The sequence below is a fragment of the Python bivittatus genome, unplaced genomic scaffold (genome assembly GCF_059951505.1).
Source record: "Python bivittatus isolate LINGU-HERP-01145 unplaced genomic scaffold, Pbiv_v1 ctg000570_np1212, whole genome shotgun sequence".
NCBI lineage: Eukaryota > Metazoa > Chordata > Lepidosauria > Squamata > Pythonidae > Python > Python bivittatus.
The window spans coordinates 6,747,690-6,763,637 of record NW_028277097.1 but is presented as its reverse complement, the minus strand read 5'-3'; the positions used below and the strand labels follow the sequence as shown (position 1 = coordinate 6,763,637).

Here is a 15,948-nt window from a genome sequence, read left to right as displayed (position 1 = left end):
ACTGTGGAAGGTGGATGGGAAGAAAGAGGTGAGTGGAAAGCTTTAGAACAATATCAAGCTGCATACCTTGAACACAATAATCTGTTTAAACTATTGCAAAGATTTGTTTTCTATACAGATTTTACCTCGGGGCATAGAAATCATACTTACATCTTTCTACTTGATCTCACTCTTTTAGTTTTTGTCTTTTTCTTTTAGCTCTATCTTCTCTCTCTTCTATACTTTCTGATTTGTATTTTAATTGTATTTTTATATATCTTAATAAAAGTTTTGATTAAAAAAATCATACTTACATGTGTCATGTAGGTAAGATCAGGAGTTAAAACACTGACTAGCAGTAAAGATATGATTCAAACTGGAATTATTACCAATTTTAGGGGAAAAGATAAGAAAGAGGCCAACTACTGGAGAAATAGCTAAAAGAATAATGTGAAGATGTTGGCATAGGCAGTGTGGTTTAATCAATAGAAGACCTGATGCACGTATCTTAGGAACACATGTTCCTTCTGGGGCTATTCAACAGAACACTGTTGGCTTGTTTTTAATGGCTTATGACAGCTCTGTTACCAGCAGTTAATGGGGGCCTTACTGCTCTTTTTCTACACAAAATGGGAAAAGGGGATTGCCAACTATTTTCTTTCAGTAGTCAAACTTTTGGTACTCTCAAGTTACTCCCCACTACTTATTTTTCTTTCTTGCTGCTCATGCCCTAACAACCATTTCTCTGGGAGGGCAATAATGTATGCAGATTGTTTTCCCTGATATGAATGCCTAACTACAATTGGTTTCGACATGGTTTGTTGACTAAAACACAATTGGCTGGGTTCACATACTGCTTTAAACCGTAAATCACTGTTTATAAACTGCAAAGCCTGGGTTTGCATATTACACTACACCATCATATGGTTTTCAGACATGACTTAATGCAGTGAATATAACCAATCTATTTCAAAAGATGCTTTTCGAAACTCAAGAAACCACACAAGAAAAAGAATGTTAATTCTGTGCAAGTTGCTGCCAAAACTAAATTCTAAGGAATAATACATAATTGTACAATTGGTCTTGTTCTTCTATTTTTACCAGCTACATTATATTAAAATTATACTACGTAATCCTTGTTTATAAGCACCATTTTAGCTTTTGAAACTAGCTGTACTATATTTGTTTATGCCACAGTCTATGGCCAGTACAACTAAAAAAAGTCACACTTGCTTTTGCTGCAGAGAAATGGCCAACTGTTACCTGTGATTTCATCTCATACAGAGTGGCATCTTCAGGGGTTAACTGAAGTGCTTCATCCCATTTATGAACAGCTTCCCGGTACCTGCAAGAAGTAATTTATTCTTAATAAATTTATAAGTATTTTAAAGGTGGTTAGTTTGATCATTTTGCCAAATGTGTTTTAACTATTATATATTTGTGCAAATATCTCCTAAAAATACATGGTCTGCTGCATGAATTCATTAGTGAATGCTTCCCCCCCCCCCCCCCATTTATCACAGAAATCTAAGCCAGTGCTTACTCTGGTGCTGAAATCATAATCAGATGTTTTTGCAGCATGCCATGTTGATCCTATGCACTGAGCCTCAGAAAACCAAACAAATAAAGAGGTATTTTGTTGATCACAATTACACTAGGATGCACAAGATTAAACTGTAGTTTGCCAACTTTGCACATAGCAATGAACTAGTGTCTACTTGTCAGCCAGAGTTATCTTCACATGTTAACTGCATGAAATGACCTCCATTTGGGAACAGAGCGACACTACTGGCCCACATCCAGACATATCACTGACCCTATTCACCACATGTCCACAAGTTGGTACCTACACCTGCAGAGAACAATTTGCAGACCAGGTTGTAAGGTTTCTTGTGGAAGCATTGACTCCCATACAGTGCCTCTCTGACATCTGTTTGTATCAATGAGTTAGTATCCAGGGTTATGCTTAGAAATGGTGTCAGGACATGCGGCACCTCTGCACTCCACAATTACAGTTTCTATTTAACAGGGTTAATATATGAAGATTACCGAATGGTTCATTCAATGCATTTGAAGGAAGGATGGCTAGACTCTAAAACTCCAAGCCTTTGCATATTAATACTAAACACCGTAATATAGAATGGCTATATTAGCTGGGAATTACATAACCAACAAATATGGCAGGCTATGATATCCTAACCCAACTGAACAGAAAGCTTTAGAGGAATATTAAATGTATGTATCATGTATATTTTCAGCCATTCTATAAGCTGTACTTTTGATTATCCCTAAAGTTTAGTTTTTCCTAACTTACAAAAAACAAAGAAATACACATTGAACATGCATTTAATCTGAAGCTACAGCATCAAATGTTCAGAACTGCATGTGTGCATCTGTATGATATCCATCATAAACAGAATGGAAGAGCCCTGAGAGATTAATAGCTTTATTATAAATTCTGGATTCTCTACTCAAAAGGTACAAGATCTGGTAGGTCTTGCCCGTGGGAAAATACGTTTTATGGGAAAATAATAATTCAACTAAATTCCCTAGCTTCAAGCCATAACATTAAACAGAAGACTTTGATGACTTAGCATTCTTCAAAACTTAGCAACAAACATATGCTTCTGTAATACTGCAGTATCTTTAAATTTTGAAAGCATTCCACACAACTTTCTGCTGTAGCTATTGTATAAATCAAATTAATTTATAGTACCATCTTAATATTCTGCGAACACCATTTATTTTAAAAGAAGCCTCCAACATAGATAATAACATACTTCAATAATAAAAATAAACAGTGCCTTTTGAAAAGAGTTTCCTTTTTTTTAAAAAAAGTTTATTTTCAATAAGCAGTATAACTTCTACAGTTTTAACTATCTGCTTATCTTGCATGAGCCATGATAAAAATCTAAATGTGACCTCAGTAATTTTTTTAAAATACAAACACATAGTATCCACAGGAAATACTGTACAGTCATTAACTTCTTTTAAAGATAAACCAAAAATGTTTTATGTTTCATTCAAAGTATCTGAGGGACAAAAAAGAAGTAATAAAAGTATTAAGCTCAACAGCTGATAATGCTATTACTTTGGAGTTATAGTAACAGTTAAGCCTTCTGGAGTTCACACTACCAACAAAACAAAGAAATAAGGACCATCTTCTATGGAGAGAAGAAACATATTTCTCCATGAGCAAAATATGGACTGCTCAATGGACCAAATGTTTAAAATTGTCAGTGGAAAATGCATCTACATGCACATTCAAGCAAGAATATCTTTTGTCTGTTGATGCCAACCTCAGACCAAAGGATAGGCCACCTTTCCCCAGTTGTCATCCTCAGATGTGCTGGAACTGGAAATTCCCAGAATTCCTATCCAGCACAAGTGCTGCCCTCCCATAAATATGGAGGCTCCCAAACTGAGGAAGACTGATCTAGATCCTTAAAATCCAGAGGCAAAGACCTCAATCAGTGCAAAGGGAAAGCACAGAATATTTCCCACCTTTTGCACCTTCTTCAACTTCCTTTCAGACCCTGCTTGGCTCTCATAATCCTTACTGGGCCAGGCCAGCCTCAGCTGTGGACCTAATGAATGTGGTCTGCAGCTGGCTGGAACATGCTGAAGGAGTCCTGGTTGATACTGTGTTGCTACATGTAATGCTGGCAAACCATGGTTTATTCTCAATCCTTCTGGACATTTGTAAGTTGGATATTTTGCCATTATGTATGCGTTCCAGCAAAGCACCCATCTGGGTGCTGGATTCCTGATGCACATTAAGGTAGGGTGCTTAGTTTAAAACAGATGCTAGGCACTTGGATTGCCATTTCTATAACTTTTCTGTGATCTCTTACATCATTCGAGGCAAGCGTTAGTCACAATTAATATGAAATAAATTGTCCTCTTCTCTATTACTCATCAAGCTGAATAACAGATCCTTTAACTCAAAAGCTACCATTTATGGAACCTGAAGGACCAGAGTGGGACAAATCTTCCTACAGAAAGTCTATCTATGTGGTTTTTAAGAGTTGACACTCACTTGAAGGTATGTAATCATCACCATTTATGGAAATACACTGCTTATCTTGAATCTGGACTGGGCTGAGACTGCTGCTTTCCTTTCTGGCTTCACCTGTGAGCAACTCTATCAAGGTTATCACCTTGAACTGTTAACAGTGTTGTCCTGTGAGCCTGGACAGCAATATTGCACTTCCCCCTGCCAAAATGGTAACTTTGCAAAGTTCTGTTCCATAACAATATCCTCTTATCCTTAAAGTGGATAGGCATTTGCACAGAGCCCTCTCATAGTACAGGAACTTCTCTGGCTGAGGGTGGGAAGAAGCCACACAAGAACAGCTCTCTGGTGATGGTGGTAATATCAAGGGAAGGGGGGCTTAAAACCTTGAACCTGTCTTCTAAGAAAGCAGCATGAATGCAACATAGAAAGGACATGAATTGGCTTTTTCCTTACATAAAAAGGAACATGAAAATAACATTTCCTTGTGATTAAGATGCAATTACCACCTTTTCCAGCAAACTGGCATAGGAAATTAGATGTCTAAAAAGGTTGTAATAGCCAGTTTAACTTTTAAAGTTTAGTGTGAACTTGTTCATTAAAAATTTATGGATGGATAAAGCAGTACTATGTGTGAACAAAGGTCAAAATTGCTAGGAAAGAGATTTATGCCACATCCATAGAAAAGATATGAACTGCTGTTTCCACATCAGTTGCTGTTTACCAATTAGAGTAATGGTTTAATTTGTTCTTATTGTTCTGGTCTGGTTGTCTTTCATGTCAATGTATCTGTCTGCCTTCAGCTTGCAACCTGTATCTCCTGTTTGATAAGATTCATTCTGGATATGTACCCTGTGCTTCGTTCTTGATTTGAGTCTTTTCATACACACACCCACACCCATATAAAAACTCTGGTTGCACTCACCATTTAAAACACTGCAAGGGATCATTTTCTAAGCCTACTTAAAATTACATGAAAATCTAGTTGAACTGGGCATTCTAGAAGAGCGGATCAGCTGTTTGCAAGTGCCATCACTCAGCTGTTAGGTGGCCTGTTAGTTACGGTGGAGCCACAGAAGGTCTCCCTTCTGGCTGTGACAATAGCAAACAGCTTTTTGCAAGCTTCTCCTTCAGCATCTCGGGGTGTGTGACATAATTGGTCTTCTCTCGCCAGCCCTCAGCATTTGGAGGGCTGATGTGTTTGAGTCTTACCAGTGATAGTGTGAGCTGGCTGGTGGTCCTGCGGGAGAACCAGCCAGCATCCTGCAGCCTGGACAAGATGCCTCGAGGACAGTGAACATCTTGCCTTTGTTTTGTCCTGATGCCCAGAAGGGGAAAGCAGTAGCCATCTTACCTCCCTTAAGTTGCAACAGGACTTGTGGGTTCCAAAGCAGCTGGAACGGGCACCCACCTTGCTGTGGCATTGAGGCTTTTTGATCTCGCTACTTGGAGTTTCAGACAATGTTGAAATGGACTTCTGGACCGCAATCTTTTGTACAGTCTGGGTTGGGGTGGATTTTAGTCTGGTTTTGGCAGTGGGATTTATAGCTCCTCCTTCCCCCCACCCCAGTTGGGAGATGGAAGGGGGAGTTAGGGCTTACCCTTGTTTTTGGGTGCTTGGTTGTTTTAGCTCTGTCTCCCCTGGTGTGAGCAGAGAGATTGTTTGGGCTACTGCAATGCACTCTACACGGGGCTGCCCTTGAAGAGCATTTGGAAACCAAATGGTGCAGAATGCAGCTGCACAGGTAGTAAATAGTGCCACTTACTTGGCACACGTAGCACCACTACTCCGTGAGCTGTATTGATTGCCGGTGTGCTTCCAGGTGCAATTCAAGGTGCTGGTTGTCACCTTTAAAGCCCTTCATGGTGTGGGATCTGGATATTTGAGGAACCATCTTTCCCTGGTTGTTTCTACCCATCCAATCTGGTCTGGCAGGAAGGGTATATTCTGGGTCCCATCGGCCAAGTAATGCCGGTTGGTAGGGCCCAGGAGGCGTGCCTTTTCTGCTGTAGTGCCTACCCTAAGAAACATTCTCCATCCAGAGATTAGGATGCCCCTGAATCTGCTGGCCTTTCATAAGGCCCTAAAGACCTGGTGCTGGGCCTGAGCCTGGGGCCCTGAGTGTGTGAAGGGCCGCATCTCCTGGCTGAGCTAGCGACTGTCAATGTGATATCTTCCTCGGCTGCTGTGTATTTCAATGTTTATGTTTGTGATGGGAATTGTTTTTAATTTATTTCAAGATTGTTCACCACCCAGAATCACTTGCTGAGATGGGCAGCCATACAAATTGAATGAATAAATATATATAAATAAAACTGTAAAACCTAGATCACAAATTACATTACTACTGATACTTAGACTTTTAAAAAGTGAAAACACTTTCCATAATAAATCTTCAAGCAGTCTCCCAGCTCCCATAAATTATCTTCCTAAATTATAAAAGCAGAGACTTCCAAGAAATGCATATATTTGAGTGCCTCTGTATAACTCCAAGGCAACTGATTTTTTTCCCAGATAAACAGTTTGTAAAATAGAGACACCCTATCACAAATGTTTCACATGGTTTTTTCTTCCTTGCAGACAGCTTCATGCCTATCTGACTTACCCCTATTGCCAAATGCAAAAGAACACAGAGGCAACATTTTTCCTTAAGTTAAAAAATACATTCTTAATCTTTCTTTTTTAAATGCATGTGTAAGATGAAGGAAAAAAGATATCTTTGGAGATTAACATTTAGGATATCCAAATTTTATGAGACTATAAACATGTGAGTGATCTATTTAGCCGGCATTTAAAGTACCTGGCATTTCAAACACTTTAGAAGATGAGGCCACACACACTGTATTACAAACAAAGCAGTGCAGTAAAAATGCCACAAACACATTAAAAGAAAAACAAAAACGGTATTTTTTAAGATTTTAAATATTTTTACAGAGCCTTCTAAGAAAAAATCTTATAAAAATAAAATCAGAGGGACAACATGCAGCCAGTATGCAGACCTCCAACCTCCTATTTGGAGGCTCCTGAAACCTCCTTTCCTCAATATCACACCAATAATATTTGGAGACAAATGACAACATTTATCATTTTGGAAAATGAGACAATTTCAGATGTGTTTTTTAAAAGACCTAAAGTAAAATAATAATAAAAAAAGAAATACTATTCTATTCACCACAAACTCCCCCCCCCCCGCAAAAAAAGGGGGAGGAATAACAATTTCAGTTCAGACTGCTTTTAGTGATATCCACAAAGAGGACATGTGGCTTCTTGAGACCGGGGCAAAAGCATAGCCCCCACCTCTAAGAAAGGCTGCCTGGCTTTGCAATGAGTAAGAATATTAATAAACCAACAGTTAATACAGATGGAAAGTCCAAAAACATTCTGGAAGAAGGGAATGGTAAACCACTTTTCTACTGCTACTATGTGGATGAAGTCACCAGGAACCAAGCTTCCCTTTTCTATTTGCCAAATATAAAATAAAAAAGCTAGAATATACATCTATAAGTAGTCCTTGCTTGGTGACCACAATTGGGACGGGCAACTCAGTCGCTAAGAGGAAAATCATGCGACTGCGACAGGCTTACAACCTCATTTCCCCTTAGGTTGCTAAGCGAAGCATCACAGTCACTAAGCAAAAAATCATGTGACTGCGACTTACAATTTGACTTCAGCCTTCTCTATTAACTCTACTTGTCACAAGCCGGTCACGAAGTGTGTGAATGGTGATCACATGACTACAGGACACTGTGGCAGCCCAAAATGTGAGGACTGGTTGCAAAGTTATTTTTTTAGCACCATCATAGTTTCGAACAGTTGCTGCACAAGGCAGTCAGTAAGCGAGGACTACCTGTATTAGAAGAAGGGGTGACAGCCCAGAAATGCCTGGGGAAGCAGTAATTAAAAATGGAAATTAGTTGTAAGAGATACTACAGCAGTTCCAAAATACACAAGAACCACAGCTGTGTTCTGATGGTGAAAGAAACTAAGCTCTACTAAGTGAATAATAATTTCTCAGTGAAGCTACATGCCTTACCTTTTCTTCAGGAGTTCAAGAAGGTATAAGCAGTGCTCCCCCTCCCATTCTTCCCCACATTAACAACTCTGGGGGGCAAAATAGTTTCCTTTCCTCTTATAACTTGTGTTCTTGTTTACTACTTATTGAAACATCAGAGCATCAGTAGCCTTCTAACTGGGAGACCAAACCTGTGCTGAGATTCTCTCCTTGAAACTGTTGATAAGTGACAACATGGTAAAGAAGGAGGAAAGTAAAAAACTAGATTGGATATTTGAGAAACAACAGGCTGCTTCCTTTCTCCATTTTCATTTCTGGAAAAAAAAATTAATTGTTTCCTTTCAGGAAAAGAGTTTTTCTTTAAAGTCATCTCAGTGGAAACAAAAAATAAATAAAACCCCTCATGAAATCTCACAATGCATCTGAACCTATTAGGAACACAACACCCGATACACCAAATGGCATAGTGATCCTGGTGTGAATGATGGGATTAGCAGTCTAACGTATCGGGGGACCCAGGATTTCAAAAAAAACACTTCAGAAGATTTTTACTGCATTTTTCCTGTTACAGTTCTTCCTTTGCTCTGGTATAAAGTAGGGTGGTGTTTTTCAAACTTTAAGATGTGTGGACTTCAACTCCCAGAATTCCAAAGCCAGCATGCTCTCTAGGGAATTCTGGGAGTCAAAGTCTATACATCTTCAAGCTGCTCAGTCTGAAAAACACTGATGTAGAGTTTCAAACCCACTTGGAGTCTGGGGCAAAGCCTTTCCTTGGCCCCAGTTCCTACCTCCCAATAATGGAAAAATGAAGCAAGTTATTGGGGACCCCTGACAAGTCTTCCCTCCAGAAAGGCAGCTTCTCGAACTAGACTGCACCATAACTCCCATCATCCCCAGCCTGCAGGGCAATAGGTAGGGATGCTTGCTAGGAACAACTGAAGCTGCATTCATCTTACCTGGAGGGAACCAACTGGGGAAGGTGGAATATAGTCTGAGCACACAAAGTAGCCGACCAGAGTGGGTGGCTATAACAAATTTAAATAAAATAACAACAACAGAAACCTACAGAAGGCTGAACACCTTTATTTACAATATTGGCAGACACACTGATAATTACTCTGAGTTTGTCTGCAGCATAGAAAATCCTCTGATTGCCGTCAGCATCAACACCCGTTTCTTTCAGTTTTACCCAGCCACGAACAAGTTCCCACATATCTAATTTCCTGCAGGCTGGATCTCTGGGAGATCATTCTGCTCATCAGGGTAATGTGCAGCTTCACGACCACTATTGTGTAATAAGATGCACTCATTTAATTTTCTCTGAAAAGAGACAGCTCAGTCCAGTTTTCAAGAACATTAAAAAGTGTGTCGGGGGACAGGGGCTGCTTTTCAGAGATCAGTAATACAAAACTGCCATATCCTGCTATGTCCCTTATATATATTTCATACTTTAGCCCTGGAAAGATTTCTTTGTCTCTCCCCTCACTATGTACATTTACTACAACAGCCAGTAACACTGCAAATGAATTCCTTTGCCTCTTTGAAGCAACATTGTCTGTGCTTTTTCATTACTCTCTGGGTGGAGGAAGCGGTTTGGAGATCTTCCACATGGGTTCATTATAATTTCAGCTTGGAACAACTAGAACTGAATCAGCCAAGACCTGTTCACTTCTGGCTGATTTACTAAACAATCAAGCTTTGTGAAAGGTAAACTTTCTTAATTTCAAAAACTCTTGAGTTTTTGAGAAATTATTCTACAGAGCTACTGGAGTCCAAGAGAGATACAGCTCAGAGACAGTTCGCTGTAATGGTTAAGGTGCTAGAGTGGAAACCTGGAGACCATGAGTTCTAGTACTCCCTTAGGCAGGAAAGCCAGCTCAGTGACTTTAGGCCAGTTATTCAGCCCAACCCATCTCACAGGATTGTTGTGGTTGGGAAAATAGAAAGCAAGAGATTGTGTACTTTGCCTTGAGTTGTACAAAATAAAAGCAGGATATAAATATATATAATAATTATGATTCTCAGTACATAAAACTAAAATTCTGATTTTCCTAAGAAACAGTATAATGCAGCCTTTGCCAATTTAATGCCATCAAAGTTTTCTTTAATACATTGCAGATCCTTCAATGCTGTACAATCCTACAGGTAGTCCTCGCTTAACAACCTTTCATTTAATGACACTTCGAAGTTATGACAGCCTCAGAGAAAAGTGCTTTACGACCTGTACTCACATTTATGACTGTTGCAAACTGTTGCACCACCCCTGCAGTCACATGATCACAATTTGTGACCTTTTTTACAATGGTCATTAAGCAAATCAGATGGCCATTAAGTGAATTCCAGTAAAAATGTCCATGGGGAAGCTGGATTTGCTTAATGACCATGTGATTCGCTTAACAGCCATTGTAAAAGTGGTTGTAAAATCAGGTCTGGTCACATGGTAACTTGCTTAATGACTGCCCCACTTAACGATCAATTTTCTGGCCCCTAATGTGGTTGTTAAGCAAGGACTACCTGAATTTAGAAGGAAGAACTTACAGTTACAAGAAGGCTTAGCTCTAAAGACCAATTTCTTCCTTCCCAGATCTCTGGAGACTTCCTACTAATTACTGTATCCATTATGTGGATACAGCAATCTAACAGATTTTATTCAAAGTTTCCTGCTTCTGCAAACTACATTGCCTTGTTCAAGGTCAGAAGTGCAAGATTCAGACACAGTGAAGACACTGTTCTCGTCTTCCGAAGAGCATAGCAAGCTTCCATGGTGTCTTCAGTAATTCCAAAAAAACAAGGAAACAACCAGGAGAAAGTGTTGCTAGACACTGCAGAATACTCTCAGGAAGAACTTTTTTTTTAATAGCAGGTCCATGTTTCTTGTAATGTAAAATTTGCCTAAATCATATGAAGAAGCTGATCCAAGTTTTGTTTGCATTGGAGAAATCTCAGTCTCTGCAGTACTGTCTTGAACAAACCTTTATTCTTAAGGATGCATTTCAAAATCTTCATTTCTGATGTTGTTGCACAGCAATGTTATGTATTACAAAACAGCCATTTTATATCCCCTGAGATTAGGCTCGTTAAAAATATCACTTCTTCACATTGCATTGATGCAACAAGTGCCAACTTCCTTGACTGATTAAGCAACCTTAACAACTTTCTCCTCTGTCAACATTTACCACATTTCAAAGTGAAGAATCATGGAAATAATATTATTCAACTATATCTAGTTCACACAGAGATTAAAAATGCATTATATTCTGTGATGTAAACTTTAGAGAAGGAAGTATACTTCAGAATTTACATAACTGTATGGCTCTAATAGCATAAAGTGTGATTATTTTTTTATATTGTCCCTGGGCTAGACGTCAGCTGATTTAAGTAATCCTGGGAGCTTTCTCCGTCATAATAACTTCCTCTTAAACCTGAAAAGCAGTAAATAAGCAAGAAGCAGAGTAATTAATGGCTTCTAAAGCTATCAATATTCTAGAACTCAAACTCTGCTTAAGTGCTAACAGTGATGTTGGGGGAGATTATTTTTAAAAGCATAAGAGAGGAGGAAGAAAAATACTCAGTAAGCTTGCAAAAATTGACTACTTTGCTTAAAGAGAGGGCATTATCTAGCTTTGTTTCTAATTGGAAACCACTCTTGGACTTTTTGCTTGACCCTCAAAAAAAATGCAATTTTGATTTTGGGATTTGATGATTGATGTTATACCTATAGAAATATCTTGCACAAATCATATGTATTGTTGAAATAGATTGATTCTAGATTTTTTTTTTAAGATTAGACGAAAAGCTATTTTTATTATGTAAACTTTTAGATACTAGAGTAAGAGGCAAATATATTTTACATTTATACCTGTACCAAGGAAAGTCAGAAGCTACTCTTTCTTTTCTATGCTTTTTCTTTTCTTTTTTCTTTTCTTGACTTTCTTGTATTTTAACTTTTTGGAAAATTTAATAAAATTTATATAGAAAAAGGAAGCTTGCAAAAGTTTTCCTCCTTTATTGTAAGAGAAAAATGTTGGAGTGTGCTTATAAAGTTATTTACATAAAGTATATATTATCAAGAAACCTTGCAGAGTCTACCTTCACTGATAGTTTCATACATTATTCATAGTTGCTTTACTATATGTATATTCCATGTTTCTTCCAGGAACTCAAAGCATGTATGTAAGATCACTTCATTTTTACCCTAATACTATATGGCAGACTGAGAGATGATGACTGAGCAAGCTCACCTACTGGGTTTCATGGAAGAATGCGAATGTGAACGTCAGTTGCTCCACTCCCACTTCAACATTAGCAGGCAATTCATAAGTTCAGTTTCATTGCTCTCTAAATAGAATTCAAACATTTCATTCAACTATAACAAGTCAGTTTTTTTAGAAGGTTAGCTTATTGCTCAGCAACAGCGGACCTGCGCTTGCTAAGCTAAGATTCCCATCCATCTCTTCCTTCCAGTAAAAGTAACTAAACTAGCTGGAAACGGATGGAAAAAGCTCCTGTTAAGTCTGAATCCAGATCGTAGCTTGTTACTCTCCTAACAAATCAGGGAGAAAGAAAACCAGCTTCAAACTCAAATTCAGGCATAACAGTACATTTCATAAGTATGTTTCTCATCAATAAGCCAGAAGCTCTACAATTATTGTTACCTTGAAACATAGCTATAATTAATCTTTCAGTGGGATACTGGTCAAGGCCTGGTTTACACAAGCAACTGACTAAAACAATGAGGTGACAGAATAGACACACCATCTCTGAATATTCCCTCATGCTGACAACTTCTTGCAAAAAGAGAACTAACACAAAAAGCAATGTGTTCCTGTAGGGACCTGTCTCACCAGCTGCTGAATTTTTAATGTGCAAAGAAGGACTTTTTTCTACTAAATATGGAGAAGCGTTCAAAAATGGTATTCTTCCAGCTATAATGTTAGGTGATGAAATACATTCAACCCCTTCAAATTCTATCCCATAATTCTCACCTCATTTTGCTACATGTGGAGACAGTCTTATTCTTGAATTTCCAGCTTTCATCCATAACACCACAAAACTGAAATGGAAGTTGCTCTATCTGACAGAGGTTGCATAATCAAACTCCTGCAGGAAACATTTCCAAAGTTTGATAAGATGGGCTTTTAAAAATTCTAACTTTATTAGAACAAGAACATATGTATATACTGTTCCGATATGAAAAGCATTTAACCAAATAGAAAACTACAAAAAAAGAATCTCAAAGCCAGGCTTAGATGCCTTCCAAAATGAGGGTTATGTCATTAGAAAATTATGCTTTCAAAGGTATACAGGTAGCACTGAAGTCATTTCATGGGGCAAGCATACATCTGAAATCAGCTTTAAAGACCACTCAGAACTATTTTTGTTTTTAAGCATTTTACAGCACAACAGCCAGCCAAGACTAATCAAAATATTAGGACCATACTTCTGAAATATGGCAGGTTAGCCATATCTACACAGAATGGTTTAATCACTGCCCGTTTAATAATAATAATTTAAAAAAGCATTCATCATCTCAAAAGGGACAGCCAAGGATACCACAGCACAGTGTTTCTCAACCTTGGCAACTTTAAAAAGAGTGGACTTCAACTCCCAACATGGCTGGCTGGGGAATTCTGGGAGTTGAAGTCCACTCATCTTAAAGTCGCTAAGATCGAGAAACACTGATCTAAAGAATAAGATGTAATAAAACATGGTGCCCTCTAGCTGGTTTGAACTACAACTCCCAGAATCCATGCCCTTGGACATGATGTTGGGGATCATGTGAGTTGTTGAAACATCTGGAGCCGACTAGACTGCCCCTCCTCTTAATTAGGGATGCCCTTTTAGGAAGCTGCCTCCAACTGGCTTTCCTGATCCAGAGCATTCTTTCTAAAGCCAGCAATTAGAGTGGTTAATTCAGCTCTTAAGACCTCAGACCTTAAGACCTAATTCAGCTCTTAAGACTCTTGAGACAGCATAGAGATTTACTTTTTTTGCTAAGGACTGAAACAAGTCTCTTATGTGATGCCTGAGTCAAGAGCTGCTTGGTCACAAAGCACAGAATAAATTGCATTTTGTTGCAGAAAATGTAGAAAACCCTTTCTATCACTCTTCTGAAGGCAGGAGTAATGTGATGAGTTCAAAATGTTTCACACTTAAGATGCTTGCTCCAATTTTTTTTTTAAAGTATATTCAATAAATATAAGCACAATTTCAGGCCACCAATTTATGTATAATGACTAAAAATAATTATATCAATTTCATTCCTCATATTTAGGTAAGTGTCTGTCTACAGGTTTCTTTATTCAATAGTTTGAAAACATCACAAAATAAAAGGAAGCTGCAGTATTTCTCAAAAATGCTGCATGAAAGTAGATGCACCTGCCATCTGGTGGCTAGTTACATTACAACATTTGAAGGGCTCCAAATTCAGGTATACTATTCCGTATCTTGAACATTAATGATTCATCCTTGGATAGGAGACCACCAGGACAACCAAGGGCTAAAGGATAAACTGGGAAGTAAAAAAAAAAAATATCCCAGAAAAAGTCAATGGGAAACCATTTCTATATTGTTGGCAAAGAAACCACATGGACCTATATGGTTATCATATCAAGTCAAACTTTACTTAAGGGAATGTTTACTTTTTATTTTGTATCAAGCTTACCAAATAAATATACATACACAGAGATCAAATTTGGACAGCCCATTTTTGACAGAAGGCCACTTAATTCACATATTTTAAATCTTATGAGAGGATCCAATGTATATATACAATATTTAAGTAAGAAGTAGTAAGTGGATCACAGAGAGACAATTATTAGTGAGTTGCGACTCACCATGGCTCCCTTCAGGTAGAAGGAAAGTCAGATTTGTCTCATGTAATATGTGAAATAACTCTGACTTTTGTATTTCACATGGTAACTAAACCAGTTCAGTTATATTTTCATTTGTTTGTTTAAAAGTAACTGGCACAAGCAAATCAGAACATAAGAGTCTGCAAAGCCTCTGATTATTGTAATAAAAGAAAGGAACAACTATAGCTCTCAAGTGAAACACGTCCCACCACTGGAACAAGGCCAGTGGTGTGGTAAGCTAGGAGTAGTAAAGAACCAATATCTGGATCATCTGAGGTTTTCCATTTTTATAACAGAAGGCCATCGTTAAAAGGATACATCAGTTTAGGCAATACAGTATTAATTTCTAACTTTATGCACAGCATGTAAATACCAAAATCTTTTGCAAGCTACATGAGACTATGTAATACAACACAAGAACCCAATGTATCACAATTTATTTATTTAGTGGTAGAAAAAATGGGGGGGGGGGTGGAATTTGGCTTAAAAGTAGTTGCTACTGATTGTAGGTAGTCAAAAACCTACTAGAAAGTTGTGGATAACTTCCAAATGTTTTCAGAACTACTTCATATAAATCTACCAATACCATAATTTTGTTTTACAAGGAAAGCTCTGATCACATCTCAAAAAGGATATTGTACCCTCGGAAAGGTGCAGAAATGATTGGGTCCAGAACATTTCCCTTTGTGGTACAGTTATAATGGGGCTATTGATTGTATTTCTAGACTGCTATTTTATAAAGGAGCAAAGATGGGGGAGGGACAAAATAGAAGTTTATAAAATGATGTACAATACAAGGAAGGTGGATATGGAAATTTTCTTTCTCTTCTATAACACTAGGCGTCATCCAAGGAACCTAAATGATGCAACAGTTAGAACAGACAAAAGGAGATATTTCTTCCCACAAAGCACAGTTAAATGATAGAACTGCTGAAACCAAATGGCTACCAGAATAGATATGTATCACAGGTGATTCCCTATCTGTAATCTCACAGAAAGAGTGTAGACCTGCCCCCAAATCTTGACAAATTATTGCCACAGCCAATTTCTGCTGACAATCTAGGACTATAAAGACCAGGAGTCAACC

General features: G+C 38.1%; 1 protein-coding gene across 1 annotated transcript in view; it reads right to left on the bottom strand.

Annotated features, from left to right (window-relative positions):
* TTC33 (tetratricopeptide repeat domain 33) overlaps positions 1–15,948 on the bottom strand; it is a 34,438-nt gene that overhangs the window by 14,891 nt on the left and 3,599 nt on the right. Inside the window, exon 3 of the mRNA XM_007437222.4 lies at positions 1,243–1,324. Within this exon, the coding sequence (XP_007437284.1) occupies positions 1,243–1,324 (82 nt within the window). The remainder of the gene's footprint in view (positions 1–1,242; positions 1,325–15,948) is intronic.